We start from the raw sequence: 15,906 nt of genomic DNA, 5'->3' as shown, positions 1-15,906 counted from the left end.
GCTGAGTGTGCTGACTATTCCCACAATGTCCCGCTGTCTGGCTGCCTGCATGAAGTCAAGTGCTCGGCGCAGTTGTGGCGAAATGTCGATCCTCTGTTTTAATTTAAACAGCTCCTTATATCCGTTAGCGCAGCTAGCTAGCACCAGATGCCAACAACAACAACAATACACGTAAGGTCTCTCTCTCGCGCCACACATACACACACCCTCCCGGTCCTCCCAATAGCCAGTCGGTGCCTGCCGGTGAGCGTGGAAGTGTGGTCTGCCACAAGCGGGCGGCAGGAGCGGGACTGTCAGCATCAGCTTGTAGATGGTATTTTAAACCCGATTTGCTCTGAAACTACGGGGCGGCCGAGGGAAAAAATATATACATGCGGTAATCGCGTTAAAATAATTAGTGCCGTTAATTTTTTTTTCGTTAGACCCGGTTTGAATCCTGTCCACAGAACAAGGATTATCTTGTCCATCTGCAAGTATTTGAGCTACATTCATCTGTTCTACGTCTACATGCATATGCTCAGGTTCTGGAAAACACAAGAAAACATAACAAGTATTTTGCAGATGACAGAGAGGTAACAATAAGGTGACAATGATCCCATGCAGGAATTGAAGAGTGAATTATTGAGTAAATGTTGCCTTTTATTGAATTCAGTTTGAAACTACTGATGATTCTAATGTAACTGCACCAAGTTATTTTGTGAGTTGTGTTGGTTTATATTTCAGTGTTGGCTCATACATCTCCAAAAGCAAGGTAAGCATGCCGTGCCTTCAGACTTCACTTGAGTTGTTGCTTGTTGCTTTTTTAACCATGACTTCTGGACTTGTACCGTATCCTCTTTATACGTCCTGCGGTTGCTCTTAGTCTCTATAAAGCTAAACATCACACTTTAGGTCAATTGTTTAACGTGGGCCCTGATTGGTTGGAATGATAACATTGATGGGAATAAGATTAAGCAAACAAACAGATTTCACATGCAAAGGTTTCTTTATTGAGATCAGACATGTGCAGAATAAGTGAAACATTTAGTCATTCGTTCAGATTATATTTGAAAAACAGACATTTGGAATAGTTTGATTTCGTTGACAGGGAGATTAACATAAGAACACATTAACTATTAATACTTTCTATTATTACTACTAGCACTGATTTAAAAAGGAAAGAAAGTGGCCATCACCGAATGATTTAACAAAATGGTAAGATGCGTTCCACTTCAGTGAGTGTTGAGAACTCTCAGCTCTGACTTCACTGATAGACATACAGGTACTCAACGATGCCCTTGTTGCCCTCGTTGAGATTTTTCAGGATAACACTGATACCAGCCTCCTGATAATCTTTAACCGCATCTTTGTTGAGAAGCAGGCCGATGGCCTTTATTGGGCTGGATCCTTCTTTCTTGTGCCACAGGTTCACTTGGTTTCCTCCGGTCCCTTTGTTCAGGTTAACACCCACTGGATGGTAATCTTGCTGCTGATATTCCAGAAACTGATCCTTAGTGATTGAGACTTGCAGATCTTTGAGGGCCTTCTCGGGGTCGGTGGTCTGACGGAACCAGATGAAGACATAGGCTCCTCCTGCATCTCTGTTAGTATCTTCATCCACACGGATGTAGCCATTCTGAAAGTGGTCTTTGTCTGACCCGTAGGAATCAGTGGCAATGACTTTACAGATGTAGGTTTGTTTCTCTCTCTTCAGCCACAAGTGGATCCAGTTCCCACCAGCCTTGCGGTTCAGATCACAGGCCACTCTCTCCCAACCACTTGCAAACTTTTCACCTTCATTGGCTGCAACTGTAGTGACATGAAGGTCCACTATGGGAGTATCAAACTCTCCGGACCCTTTGAAGAACCAAAGGTAGAGGTAATCACCTCCTGCTCCAGCATTGAGATCTTTGTTGATCTTTGTGTACCCTGCTTTGATCAAACCATCAGCCATATTATCGTTGAAGGACACTTGAACCTTGGTGATAGGCTCTGATCCATATTTGTACCAAAGCTTGATGTCATTTCCTCTTGTTCCTTGGTTCAGATTGCCATCGACTACTCTGAAGCCTCTTGTTGTAAGGTTTTGCTCCTCAGTTGCATTCAGGGACACTTGAAGCTCTGAGATGTAGGTGCTCATTGTGTGTTCCTGCATTAAAGAAAGAAACATCATGAGTAATCACAATTGTAGTTAACTGAATACATCTGACTTTTCAGCTGAGCTAGAATATCATCCTTCAACCATCAGGAGTTACATTTTGAAAACAACAATGACATCTAAAACAAGTTCAAATCAAATGTATACTGCACAGAGTTCTGAAAAGTATTGATTACAATGTTTGTGAAATACAAAAAAGGTGTTACAGCAAGAAAACAAGAGCTTGTTGAACACTTACGTGTGTGCTGAGAGTGAATGATAGGCAGTAAGAAGTCAACTGGTGTGCTGAAGTCTGTTGTACTGACCACAGGTCAGCTGCATATATATAGAGAACTGAGATGCTGGGTCATTGTGCAATCGTTACCTGGGAGGAGGATTTACCAAAGAAAATGATTCTGAATTCATGCGAAAACATTGACTGAAGCCAAAAGAGTGCCCGCATCAAGTGTGTTTATGGCTGTGAGTGTTGTTATCAGTTCTGTGGAAATCACAGACCCAGGAAGCAGGAATGTACAACACACACACACACACACACACACACACACACACCCACACACACACACACACACACACACACACACACACACACACACACACACACACACACGACAGTTGCTGCAGCATTTGAAAACCTTTGATACAGCACCAGTCAAACGTTCGGACACACCTTCTCATTCGAAGGTTTTGATTTATTTAGATTATTTTGTACATCGTAGATTAATACAGAAGACATCAAAACTATGAAAGAACATAATATGGAATGATGTGGTGAACATTAAGGTGTTAAACAAACCAGTATATGATTTATATTTCTCAGAGTAGCCTGCAGCTTGGGCTGCTGTGCTCTCAGTGTCTCCCTGCTCCTGCCTGATGGCGCCAGCTGATAGAGGTGTTATAGTGCTTTATCAAATCAAATCAAGGTTTATTTATATAACACATTTTTAAACGAGTTTTGGTCGAGCCAAAGTGCTGTACATATAATAATTACCTTACAGTAAGGACACTATACCGTAAATACAACAGCACAGTTTGTACAGAATATCAGTATGAGAAAACGACATCCTCTGTCCTCAGACCCTCTGTCCTTAGACCCTCTGTCCTTAGACCCTCTGTCCTTAGACCCTCACATCGTACAAGGAAACACTTCCAGAGAAACCCCACAGTTTAAAGGGGAACATGGAGAAACCTCAGGGAGAGCAACAGAGGAGGGATCCCTCTCCCAGGACGGACAGACGTGCAATAGATGCCGTGTGTAAAGAAGAGATAATACATTTAGAACATAGGTAGACCAAATGAAATGCATGTTTCTGTAATAAGAAGATGAATCTACGAGGATGTCAGCTACAATCTTGTGGAAGCCTTCAGGGAAGCAGCATGACGAGACCCAAGGCAGGACCGCAGAGACAGGTTCAGCCACGACCCGAAGTCCACGACTTAATCCAGAACTTAGGATAGAGGATCCAGGACACAGGACCACAGCAGGAGGATCAGCCTCGACTCCGGACCCCGGCGTAGATATAGATACACAACAAGAACATCTGGGGGAGGCTGGGTTCATCGGAACATGAGAGTACACAGACAGACAAGAAGAACAAGCACTCCCTCAGGATAGGCTGAGGGAAAAGGGCACCTTTTTAGGTGTCCTTTATCTTCAAAGGACACCTAAACAATAAGCGTTGCTTGGCAACGGGGTGTGGCCGCAAAGTATAGCTCAGCATTATCCCTATGTTTATATGAGGGGTCAAAATCCCATCCGGCGGTTATAGATATAAATGCTCATATCTTTTTCTCTTCATTCCCCACGCCCCAAAATAAATAAATACAACAATTTTAGGAAAAGTAAGGAAGTTTGAGCAGAGTGGGTTTTATATTAACAGTTATTTCAAAACACAAAGGATAGTAACTGCAGTTAGCCTCCCTGTCAGAATGACAAAGGTCCTCAGTGAAGCTCAAGCCCATGTGTCTCACTACATTGTAAGAACAACTTATTAAAAAGATCAGTTCAATGCAGCTAATGTCTCAGTGTGAGTGCATGATGCTAAAACTGGTTTGCCATGAATTTAGTGATGGACAGTAAACATCTGAAATGTAGCTTTAAGTGTTTCTCAGTTAGAAGGCTGTTGTTTTAATAAATCAGACTCTGATGGTGCAGCGCTGCACTGTACCTCTTTATAGGCTTTTTGTCCCTAGCAAATAGTTTTTGCGCTGATCAGGGGGAACTTGGCTGAATCTTTTTTCAAAGGGGGAACATTATTGAGTTGCCATTTCAAACTTTAGAGCGACCAAGAAGCTAAGAGTTCTTCATCATTGCCTTAGTGGGAGGAGTTAGGAAATGTTGACCTCTCAGGAGTTCAACAGGTTTACCCGCTTCACACCAGACACTAACTGAACACAATGTTAATGAATGGGAACTCTAACCAGAATACAGTGAAGACCACTCCCCTGAATTGTCACGATTATCATGTTATGTCACGTTTGTAGTTTTGTATGTTTGGGTTTATTTTGCTGTTCGGTTCCCCCTTGCCCTTTCTCATTTCATCAAATCCCCCTCCTCGACTCCTCGACTCCTCGACTCCTCGACTCCTCCGGTAGTGACCCGGAAAGGAATTTCAGCGCGCCATGTTGAAGGACATCTCATTTCTCTAAATGCACTTCGAGGACCGAGGATCGAGCGTCGAGGAGGCTCTCTGGAGGAGCTCTAACCGAGGAGAGAGGAGAGAGGAGAGAGGAGAGAGGAGGCTCTCTGGAGGAGCTCTAACCGAGGAGAGAGGAGAGAGGAGAGAGGAGAGAGGAGGCTCTCTGGAGGAGCTCTAACCGAGGAGAGAGGAGAGAGGAGAGAGGAGAGAGGAGAGGAGAGGAGAGGAGAGAGGAGGGAGGAGGCTCTCTGGAGGAGCTCTAACCGAGGAGAGAGGAGAGAGGAGAGAGGAGAGAGGAGGCTCTCTGGAGGAGCTCTAACCGAGGAGAGAGGAGAGAGGAGAGAGGAGAGAGGAGGCTCTCTGGAGGAGCTCTAACCGAGGAGAGAGGAGAGAGGAGAGAGGAGAGAGGAGAGGAGAGGAGAGAGGAGGGAGGAGGCTCTCTGGAGGAGCTCTAACCGAGGAGAGAGGAGAGAGGAGAGAGGAGAGAGGAGAGAGGAGGCTCTCTGGAGGAGCTCTCGTTCTTATGAGAGTGCTCTGTATGATTCTGAAATTGTATAGATATATGTGTGTGTGTGTGTGTGTGTGTGTGTGTGTGTGTGTGTGTGTGTGTGTGTGTGTGTGTGTGTGTGTGTGTGTGCTCATCTGTAGCCTGTTATTGTCTCATTACACCGCACTCTGAATGAATCAAAGTAAATGTCTAAGTGGTCATGAACACATCTGTCCATCAGACAGAGGGCTGCTGTGCCTCCTGTCATCATTAATGGATGTCTCTTTAAAATGACCGCTCAGAGGAGAGGAGTTCTCATTTCTCTAACCGCCTGCTGCTTCCACTCCTCTCTCCTCGGTTCCCCTCCTCAGTCCTCCGCTCGCATCTCCTGTGGGCGGGACTAATTCTCGAGGATAGGAGTCGAGGAGGGGAGTTACAGAAATGAGAAAGGGCCCCTGTCTCCCTTGTTTATTGTCTGGTCCCTCTCCCTGTGTCTTCCTCCCTGTCGTTAGTTTCCCTGGTGTGTCTAGTTGTCTGATTGTGTTCACCTGTTGCCCTTGTGTTTCTCCTCCCCTGCCCGGCTGTTTCTCGTCTCGTGATTACCCCTCCCTGTATTTAGTCTTTGTCTCTTCCTGTGTTCAGTGTCGAATAGGATTGCAGTGGGTTGAAGAGGTCAGACCAGATAGGGTGGTGATATGTACAGATTCATTGTCCATATTACAAAGCATACATTCAACAACTACTACTAGAGAAGACATTCTCATAGAACTGAATCATAGCCTGTTAAGACTGCATAGAAGCGGCATAGATCTGCAGTTCTGCTGGGTGCCTGCACATGAGGGGGTGAAAGGGAACGAGTGTGCTGATAGATTAGCAAAAAGTGCACTTCAAAAGCAAATAACATTACCAGTTCAACTTGGAGAAGGAGAAGGAAAAGCAGTCATTAAGAAGAAAGGGATGGAGATCTGGCAGAAAAGGTGGGAGAAAGACCAGAAAGGCAAAGACTATCACAAAGTACAAAATACAATTACAATTAATATTCATAAAGAAAGAAACAGAAGGGAGGAAATCATGATGGCTAGACTCCGAATAAATCACACGGCTTTGAACAGTACGCTGTATATCATGGGGGAAAGTGACAGTAACAAGTGTGGGAACTGTGCAGTAAAAGAAGATGTAGAACATATCTTGTTAAATTGTGACATCTATAAAGCGGAAAGAGAACAATTAAAGGCTAAAGTCTTAGAGGCAGAGAGGGAGTGGAGTGTGGTTGGTGTTTTGGGAACAAAAGGAGAGGGAGTAAAAGCTACCAGAAAGGCACTGTTTAAATTTTTGAGTGAAACTGGGGTAGGAAAAAGAATTTAACATTAGGTCAGGAAAGAACATAGATTTGTTTTGTTTTGTTTTATTTATTTAATGGTTTTATTAATTTATTTTAATTTAATTTTGATTAGAACATAGGTTAATGAGTTGGAATGATGTGATGATGCATACTCATGTACAGTAGGTGGCGGTATGCACCTTTTAAGTTGTTTGCAATCCGCCAAAAGCAAGAGAAGAAGAAGAAGAAGAAGTGTTCAGTGTCGGTTCGTCTTTTGTTGTTGACTGAGTTCACCGGACCGGTAGGGATGGGTACCGAGCCCCGGTATTAAACGGGTCCCGTGGAATTATTAAAGACCGTGGTATAGTTAAGCTCCGACTTTAGCGGTCTTTTTATCGGTATTGGAGACATGTAAAAAATATATATCATATGTATTATTGCTACACAAACATTATATCGCAGTTTCCGTGTCGCCAACTCCGCAAAAAGACTGCAAAATGCTTTTATGATTATTTTTCTGCCCCGCCTGCTTGCGAGGGGGAGGGGCAGTTTACACACACGCGGCTGCTACATGCAGCAACACACACACACACACACGGAGGAGATGGCGGAGAGAACGCGCTCCGAGGTGTGGTTAAACTTTACCCGCCTAAAGTGCAATAAGAGTTTAGCATGTCAGGGCGGTAACACGAGCAATTTGTCTAAACATTTATCAAAGGTGCTCCACATCCAGACGGAGGAATGCACCGGGTTCCACTGTCTTTCTAGAAGCTCTGTAGCCCCATCCACGAGTAACGTTTCCACGTCAGGTGTTATTTATGCTAGCAGCAACACACGGAGTTAACTACATTATACAAACATGGGTTAATGATTAGAGGTCACTGAGTTATTTAGTTTATTAAACTTTCAGCTATTCTGTCATCAGATTATTTAATATGATTTGTTAAAACGTTGTTGTTTCTTTTGATTTGAAATATTATGTATTTAATTTAAATAAAAAGCAATATTAGTTTTGCTCACAATTTGTTTAGTTAGTTTACATTTTTTTCTCTCCTAAAGAACCGATAAAAGTACCCTTAAAGACAGGACCGATAAGCGCTATCGATAAAAGTAGTAGTACCGTTAAAACCTTAACGGTACCCATCCCTATTCACCGGTGAGTCTTCTGTTTGTCCGAATTATATTATTTTATCCTTGAAATAAAGGTATAATCAGTTTTAGCTGCATTTGGGTCCTGCTTCCTTCACTCTACCGTAACAGAACCAACCAACCAGATATGGGCAGATCCATTTGAGCAGGAATTATTGGTCCACGGAGCCTCCAAAAGGCTCCTAAAAGAAGGAGTTGCAAGTCCAGGCTAGCAGCCCGAGCACCAGAAGCCATGCCTTGGGCTCCAGTACAGGCCCCAGCAGCCTTGGTTCCATGCTCCAGTGCCGGCCCACACAGCCATGGTACCGTGCTCCAGTACCATCCCATACAACCATGGTTCCGTATTCCGGTTCCGGGCCCAGAAGCCATGGTTCCGGCTCCAGAACCGGCCCACATAGCCATGGTTCCAGCCCAAATTCTGGTCACAGCAGCCATGGTTCCAGCCCCAGTTCTGGCCCAAGCAGCCATGGTTCCGGCCCCATTTCCGGCCCTAGCAGCCATGGTCCCAGCCTTAGTCCTGGCCCCAGCAGCCATGGTTCCGGCTCCAGAACCGGCCCACAAAGCCATGGATCCGTGCACCAGTACCGGCCCACAGAGCCATGGTTCTCTGCTCCATTACCTGGCTTACACAGCCAGGGTCCAGGCTTCTGTTCCGTGCCCAACAGCCATGGTTTTGGCTCCAGTACTGGCTCTCCGGCCGACGCCAGCTCCCCGTGTCCTGTCAGCATTCCGGCCGACTCCAGCCCCCTGTGTTCTGTCGGCAAACCGACCGTCTCAAGTCCCCTCTCGAGTCTCCTTTTGAGTCACCTCTCGAGTCCCCTCTCGAGTCCCCTCTCGAGTCCTCTCTCTAGCCCTCTCTCGAGTCTCCTCTCGAGTCGACTCTCGAGCCCTCTCTCTAGCCCTCTTTCGAGTCTCCTCTCAAGTTCCCTCTCGAGTCCCCTCTCGAGCCCTCTCTCTAGCCCTCTCTCGAGTCTCCTCTCAAGTTCCCTCTCGAGTCCCCTCTCAAGCCCTCTCTCGAGTCTCCTCTCAAGTCCCTTCTCTTGTCCCTACTCAAGTCCCTACTCAAGTGCCGTTGGAGGTTCCGCTGGGGGTCCTGCCAACTCCATGTCCTGTCCCGTTGGAGGCCCCGCCGACTACTCATCTGCTGGGGGTCCTGCCAACTCTATGTCCTGTCCCGTTGGGGGATCTTGCCGACACCTGTCCCACCGACTCCGGTTCCTGTCCGGTCGACCCCGGGTCCTGCCCGGCCTCCGGAGTTGTCCGGTCTTCACCCTCGAGCCCGGCCCCCTGAGTGCCGCGGTCTTCGCTCTCGAGCCCGGCCCCCTGACTTTCTCGGCCGCGGTCCTCGCCCTCGGGCCCGGCCCCCTGACTCTTCCTGCCGCTTCCTTCGCTGTGGTCCTTAACCCTCCTCGAACTCTGCCTTGCCCCCGGGCCGTTCGCCCGAGATTCCCACAGTGAACTCTGCCTTGCCCCCGGGCCGTCCGCCCGAGACCCCTTCCTGGTCCTCTGCCGTGCCCCTGGGTTGTCAGCTCAATCCCGTCCTCCTGACCCCCTCCACCCACCCTGGTGGTCGTACAACCAACCAAACACATTCTCCTTAACTTGCCGCTCTATTTAAGCTGCCAGGTCTTCCTGCCTCTGCCTCGCTAATGCTGCAGCTTGCCTGCCCCACCACCACCCCAGCTTCCACCCCAGCTTCCACCTGTGGGCTCGGGGGGTAGTTACAGTATCTAACCATCTACCACTATATGCTGCTCTAATACACGTATTAAGAACGCGTGAGTTGTCTGACTGAACTTAGATTCATAGAGCGCCTTTCAGGGGACCCAAGGTCGCTTTACAGCAACAAAAGTAAAACATTCAAACCTTTATGAAAACATGGAAACTGCTGTACGTATCATTACTTTGTGAATCCAAACCCAACGTGCATGCTAAGCATCACTTGCTTTGGTGGAAAAATCATATGCTTAGATTAGTGTATGTATGGGGGAAAGTTTTGTGGTCCAAAAACCTTGGAAGTTTAATATTAATTTGTTTCCGCGTTGTACTTCCTTGATTACTCTGACCTCATTATGTGACAATTATATTTCAGAATGTCTCTCATTCACCACCCCAAAGGTAATGCACTTTATGCTAGAGCTCCTCCACATTATCGTGTGATGTCTCTGCACTTCCTGTTAGAGAGGAATTGCTGATACTTAACATGGCATCACCAGCTTCATTTGAATGATATCAAATCAATACATTTCTGAGACCTTTAAATCATCTTCAAGATCAATTATTACCAGAAGAACCTGGTGCATATAATGTGGAAATGTAAAGTGCTCTGTAATGCGGCTTTGACACCAGCGCTTTTCCCTTTCTAGCTCCGAGCAGGAGCTTTTCTGGTTCAGCTCCGGTTTCCCTTTTCTGCTCCCGCTCTGTTCACACCGCCCAGAGCTGCCGCTGCTGCGTCATGACGTCACCGTTTACGTGCCTGCTTCATAAAATCCAAACCGCGCAGAAATCCCTGACATCGACAACAACAACAATGGCCGATTGTATTGAAGCGCTGTTCGCTTTGGTTATCCTCTTACGAAACAAAATGGAAGGCATCGGACGACTTTACTTGGAACTTTACAAACATCACATGCGAAATGCAAGACTTCTTTGTGGTCTTCAGCATCTACTTCAACGACGAATCTGCCCCTGCCCCCGCCTCGACGTAAGAGAGACGTAAGCGACGCCGCCTCTTAGCTCAGAAGCTCTTGCCTCTAGACCGGCAATTCTTTGGAGCTGGAAGTGAACCGGATTCCGGAGCTAAGAGGCGGCGCCTCTGCGGTTTGAACAGGAAAAAACGGTACTTTTCAGCTCCAGCTCCGAGCCGGAGCTGAAAACGCGTTGGTGTGAAAGGGGCATCATAGATCATCAGCACAAAGCACCAAGTAGAACATCTGACCAAATTCAAGATGGCCGCCTTGTTGTCGACCATAGTTTGACCAACTAGGGTCAGGGTTACAACGAGTCTTTTGACTATTATTCTAACATAAACAGTTTGAATGTAAAGCTGAGAATGATTCAGGTCATCTCGACCAAGATGCAATGCTTTAGGTAACTTTCACCAGTTTAACCAGTAATGCTCAGAACACAATAAGTAAGCCACCTTTCACCAGATTACAATGAATATATACAATTTACCAGAATGCAAATGATATAAAGTCACTAACAAGAAAACTATGGATTACAGAATATTATTATTTACATGTTAAATCAAATCAAAGCGTTCAATTCTCTGATAATCATAATTCCCATGACACACCCTAACCCTCAGGCAGTCCAATGAGATGCCAACACATCCATCATGCCTCAATTCAAACACTGACACCATCAATTAGAAAGATAAATATCTACTGTGTCCTGGGAATCCAGGTGCAAAGCGTGTCCTTGGAATCCAGGTGCAAAGCGTGTCCTTGGAATCCAGGTGCATCTTGTGCAGGAGGGGGGGGGTCTTCTTTATAAGGAAATAAGTCTATTATGATATACACAGAACTTAAGATTCACTTTCATATGCATTGATTTGTGTAAATAAAATGTACCAAGAATAATAATATTGTTGACCAAGAAATCCTCATAAAAGATGTATCTATGGTAAAAGTGTTGCAGTCAAAAAACCTTGGAAATTTAATATTAATTTACATTTTACAAAACAAGATAATTAAAACTATAACATAATATAAAACAATTTCTTAAAATAAATTAACAACAACAACAACTGACCCTCAGTGTGAAGTCAGGTCTCAACTCTATTGAATAGTTCTGCTCAATAACAGAGTGAACAGAGGGAACTGGATGCTAGCTCCACGGAGCAACAGGTGGCTGCTTTCCTGCAGTCCAAGGGGATACAACTGGATTGCAATAACATCGAGGCATGTCACCCGGCCGCTACCCAGGCGGAAGGACAGCGACAATCCGGCTATCATACTGAGGTCTGTGAACAGAAAACACAGGACCAGTCTGCTAAAACAGGGAAGAAAGCTGAAAGGATCAGATGTCTATATGAATGATCATTTAACCAAGCGCAACGCTGACATAGCTAGAAAAGCACGCTACCTAAAGAAACAGAGAAAAATTCAAAACACTTGGACTTGAAACTGTAAAATATGTATTAAACTAAATGGAACACCAGAGGAAGCAAAAGCGCTGGTCATCAGGAACGTCATGGATTTGGACAGATACCAGTGATCATCATACACCGGACTGTGAGGTAACACACACACACAAAGCCATGGCGCACACTGACGACACCTGCTCATTCATCTGAAGTCAATAGTGACATAACTCAGAGGATAAAGGATAATGATCAATTGGAACTAAAAACATTCGAGTACACGGATCACAAGCTACATGACTTGGAACATGAGACTGATCCGGACAATAACTTGTTCGTCAACAACAACATCTGCTACTACACTGATGACCAATACAACCAGAACATCCAATCAAATGGCAAATTATCAATCGTCCATTTTAATAGCAGAAGCCTGTATGCAAACTTTAACAACATCAGGGAATACTTACATTTACTAATCCATTCAACGTAATTGCTATTTCTGAAACCTGGATCAACACCGAAAAGGGCATAGACTTTTTTTATTAATTCTATAACTTAAATGGTTTATTAAGAATTATGGTAATGGCTGATCTAAACGTGTGGCATTGAATGAACTTAGGTTTGGAGCTAGCAACATTACTGGGGCATTTAGATTTTGTTTTTGTTTTGTCTTTGCTCCAAAGGAGGATTCCTTCCCGTAAACAGAAGGAGAAGTATGCCCTGGGAATCATTAGTCTCTTTCCGTCCCTGAAAGATCCCTTTTCTCGAAAAGGCTATGTAAGTTTAAAAAAAAAAATGTACACTTAGCTTTGGACTTAAGTTTATATGATTGAGTTACTTATTAAACGTACTTCTTCAAATCTGGTTTCTTTAATACTGATATATAAAAAAAATCTTAACAGGTGCACTTCTACGATGGGGAAAAAAAGAAAGAAAGAATCGGGCAACAGGCTGTGCCAGCCACAGTGCCTCATCAGCTTGATGGAGATGCTTGCAGGGAGGCGTTATCCTTTTTTGTTCACTCTCCCGATGAAGCAAGTGTGTTCGAGAAGATGAAGATAACCTTACAACATCGCCAGGACTTAGTGCGTGACCCACAGCAAACTGCAGATGTCTTTAAAACCTTTCCACGTTTTTTAGATTTCAAAGGACTGGTGAGTTTTACATTTGACTAATTTAAAGTCCAGTCTTTAAACTCTAATCTTTAATTTGGTTGGTTGTAAGCAATGAAATGCTTAATATATTTGCATATGTGTATAATCAACAGCTAACTCAAGACTTCCTGCTGCTGTTTGGAAACAGCCTGCAAGATGTTTGAGGAGTGGGACAATGCTTTCAAGATCAAGATTATCAAAGAAGCCAAACCCCTGACTCAGTCAACAGAGCTGTGTGGACTTCTGAACGCTGCTGAGACACTAATCTAAACATTTTAACGTTGCTGGATTATTATCCAAACTTTTACTTAACGGTGTTCATGTTGTTTTTCTGTTTTTCAGTCATGCTGCAGCATCGATGAGCACCTGAAGAAAGGGTCAACAACCCTACATCCTTGCTGCTGACCGAACACGCAGCCAGATGGACACCTTCTACATCGTAATCGACAAACAGGCGGTCAGGATGCTGAACCCTCTCCCCTCCCTCCTCTCCCTCTGACATCTCTCCCTTCTCTCCCTTCACCTCTCCACCCTTCCTCCCACCTTTTCCCCACACCCACACACACACCCTTCCTTCATTCAGCACCAGTCACTTTTCTACTCATCTCCGCTGCTACTGCACTGTAACTGTACTTCCAACCTCATTTATTTTTTTGCTCTAATGAATACTTGCACTAATGTCACTTTCATGTTTCTGTTGATTGTTTTTTTTGTTGTAATTATATTTATTACCTATACTTATTACTTATTGTTGATACCCCTTTTATGTAGGCCCTTTATGTATCTTGTTCTATGTGTATAAGTCACACTGTGGGACTGAGAGAAACGGTATTTCTAATGTTCTCTATGTATAACACATGTGGAATACTTGATAATAAAGTTGACTTTGACTAAAGGGCCAAAGCATCACACTTCAATTGCACCTCCACACAATATAGCTCGATGCTATTCGGTCATATGATTTCCTTCATCCCCGTGTAACTCTCTCATTATCTCATACGTCCCCGTTGTCTTCAAGTAAGGAAAGAAACTCTGCATCAAACTGCCTGATACTGTTGTTCTTCTGGGGGTTTTGTCGGCTCGGTATTCCCCTCCCGGATGATACTCCCGCACAACGGGCTCTAATCACCAAACACCATTACATTCATCTGTGTATTTCTTCTATATATTGTTACATCAGAAACATGTCTCTACTGAATGGAACTGGAGTTAGGGTTTGTATATATAAATGATTGTATGGAACTATTAACAGAGCTTTCCCCGTGTTTCTGTGGAGCAGATGGCTCGGTATTACACATTTCACCTTTACATGAGGTCATTTCTGGAAGCATGTTATGTAAGAAGTCTGCAGAAAAGATTATCAATCAGTGTCAGGGAGTGTCTCTGCTTTCCTAAAGGGACTTTTAGTTGATCTGCTGATCACATCAGGAAGGTGTTTTCTTGCCAAGGCCTGTCACAATAAGAACTGTTTTGACTGGTGTGTTTAGATGTGTGATAGGAGGTTCTTATGAAACTGGTGTTTAGGACAAGACATGCTTTATATGAATAGAATAGATGAAAAATAAAACAATAGTATAAGTAAAAGACAACGGATATCTGTTTGGTTAAATTGATCATTTTGATTACATCTGTATTTGTTTCCTCTGTTCTTGAGTAAAATATTAAATAAAGTTGAGACCTGACTTCACACTGAGGGCCAGTTGTTGTTATTTATTGTATTCTGGAAAGAAGTGTCTCATCCACTATATTCTGACTAACGGGGTCAAATCCATAGTTTTCTAGTTAGTGACTTTATATCTATTGCATTCTGGTAAATTGTATTCATTGTATATAGATATATTTACGGGGTTTGTGAAGCAAAGCACATGGTGTAGTCCCAAACGATAGCTGAGGATTCTGGGTAGTGTAGTGTCTTCTGCCATCCTAAACTCTGAACAAATATTTGTTTCTCCGAATCGAAGGGGAAAAATACAAAAGCATGCACACAATTTAAACCAATCAATGTTGTTTAATCAACAAGGATAATCTGGTGTTTGTTAGTCGATGAGTAGTGCAGATATCACTGTCAAATCAATCGACAGTAAGGGGAATACTTACTTCCGGGTGTACAATTCTCCGTTATCCAATGGGAATGGACGCTCACATTGCCTTTAAATGCCGCCGATATGGACCGATGCGGTGCTTCCTTAAGCGTCAAATCCCGCCGCCGATGGGAATACATCAATCAGTTGAAAGCTCTTTGCGTCCGTTTATGAAGCTGAAGAAGCCTATAGGAGCGTCACAACTGCACGCCACGGGGTCCCTCCTGGACGTTCAGGGAGTGAGAGTGTGTTGGCACGGAAGGACCAAGAGCCCTGTCCTTTTGTTTTAAACAGGGCAGATGTGTGTAAATCCTTTAAAAGGGTTAACCCACACAAGGCTCCTGGACCTGAGGGCATCCCTGGCCGTGTTCTCAGGGCGTGTGCAGTTCAGCTGGCAGAGGTGTTCACAGACATCTTCAACAGGTCCCTGCTGCAGTCTGTAGTCCACACATGCTTCAAACACTCCACCATCCTTCCTGTCCCCAAAAAGACAAATATCACCAGCCTCAACGACTACCGCCCAGTAGCACTCACCTCCATCATTATGAAGTGCTTTGAGCGGTTAGTCAAAACCTTCATCACCTCCTCCCTCCCTGACTCTCTGGACCCCCTGCAGTTTGCCTACAGAGCAAACAGGTCCACAGACGACGCCATAGCCCCCCCCTCCACACTGCCCTCTCACACCTGGACCAGAGGAACACATATGTGAGAATGCTCTTCATTGATTACAGTTCAGCCTTCAATACCATTGTGCCCTCCAAGCTGGCCATCAAGCTAAGAGACCTCGGGCTCAACAGCGCCCTCTGTGACTGCATCCTGAACTTCCTGACGGGCAGACCCCAGGCAGTGCG

General features: G+C 44.7%; 1 protein-coding gene across 1 annotated transcript; it reads right to left on the bottom strand.

Annotated features, from left to right (window-relative positions):
• Window positions 1-966: 966 nt before the first annotated feature.
• LOC307025364 (uncharacterized protein) lies at window positions 967-2,475 on the bottom strand. The gene is made up of 2 exons (XM_079659997.1): window positions 2,376-2,475; window positions 967-2,128 (listed from the first exon to the last, which is right to left on the bottom strand). Exon 2 carries the CDS (start codon window positions 2,117-2,119, stop codon window positions 1,244-1,246), a length of 876 nt encoding a protein of 291 aa, XP_079516123.1. The 5' UTR covers window positions 2,120-2,128; window positions 2,376-2,475; the 3' UTR covers window positions 967-1,243.
• Window positions 2,476-15,906: the final 13,431 nt, after the last annotated feature.

This window comes from Notothenia rossii (genome assembly GCF_949606895.1).
Source record: "Notothenia rossii genome assembly, chromosome: 11".
Taxonomy (NCBI): Eukaryota; Metazoa; Chordata; class Actinopteri; order Perciformes; family Nototheniidae; genus Notothenia; species Notothenia rossii.
This window is presented reverse-complemented; position numbering and strand designations above follow the sequence as displayed.

What these genes read in the sequence shown, in the direction of transcription:
- LOC307025364 (XM_079659997.1), bottom strand. Translation starts at nt 2,119, where the DNA reads ATGAGCACCTACATCTCAGAGCTTCAAGTGTCCCTGAATGCAACTGAG.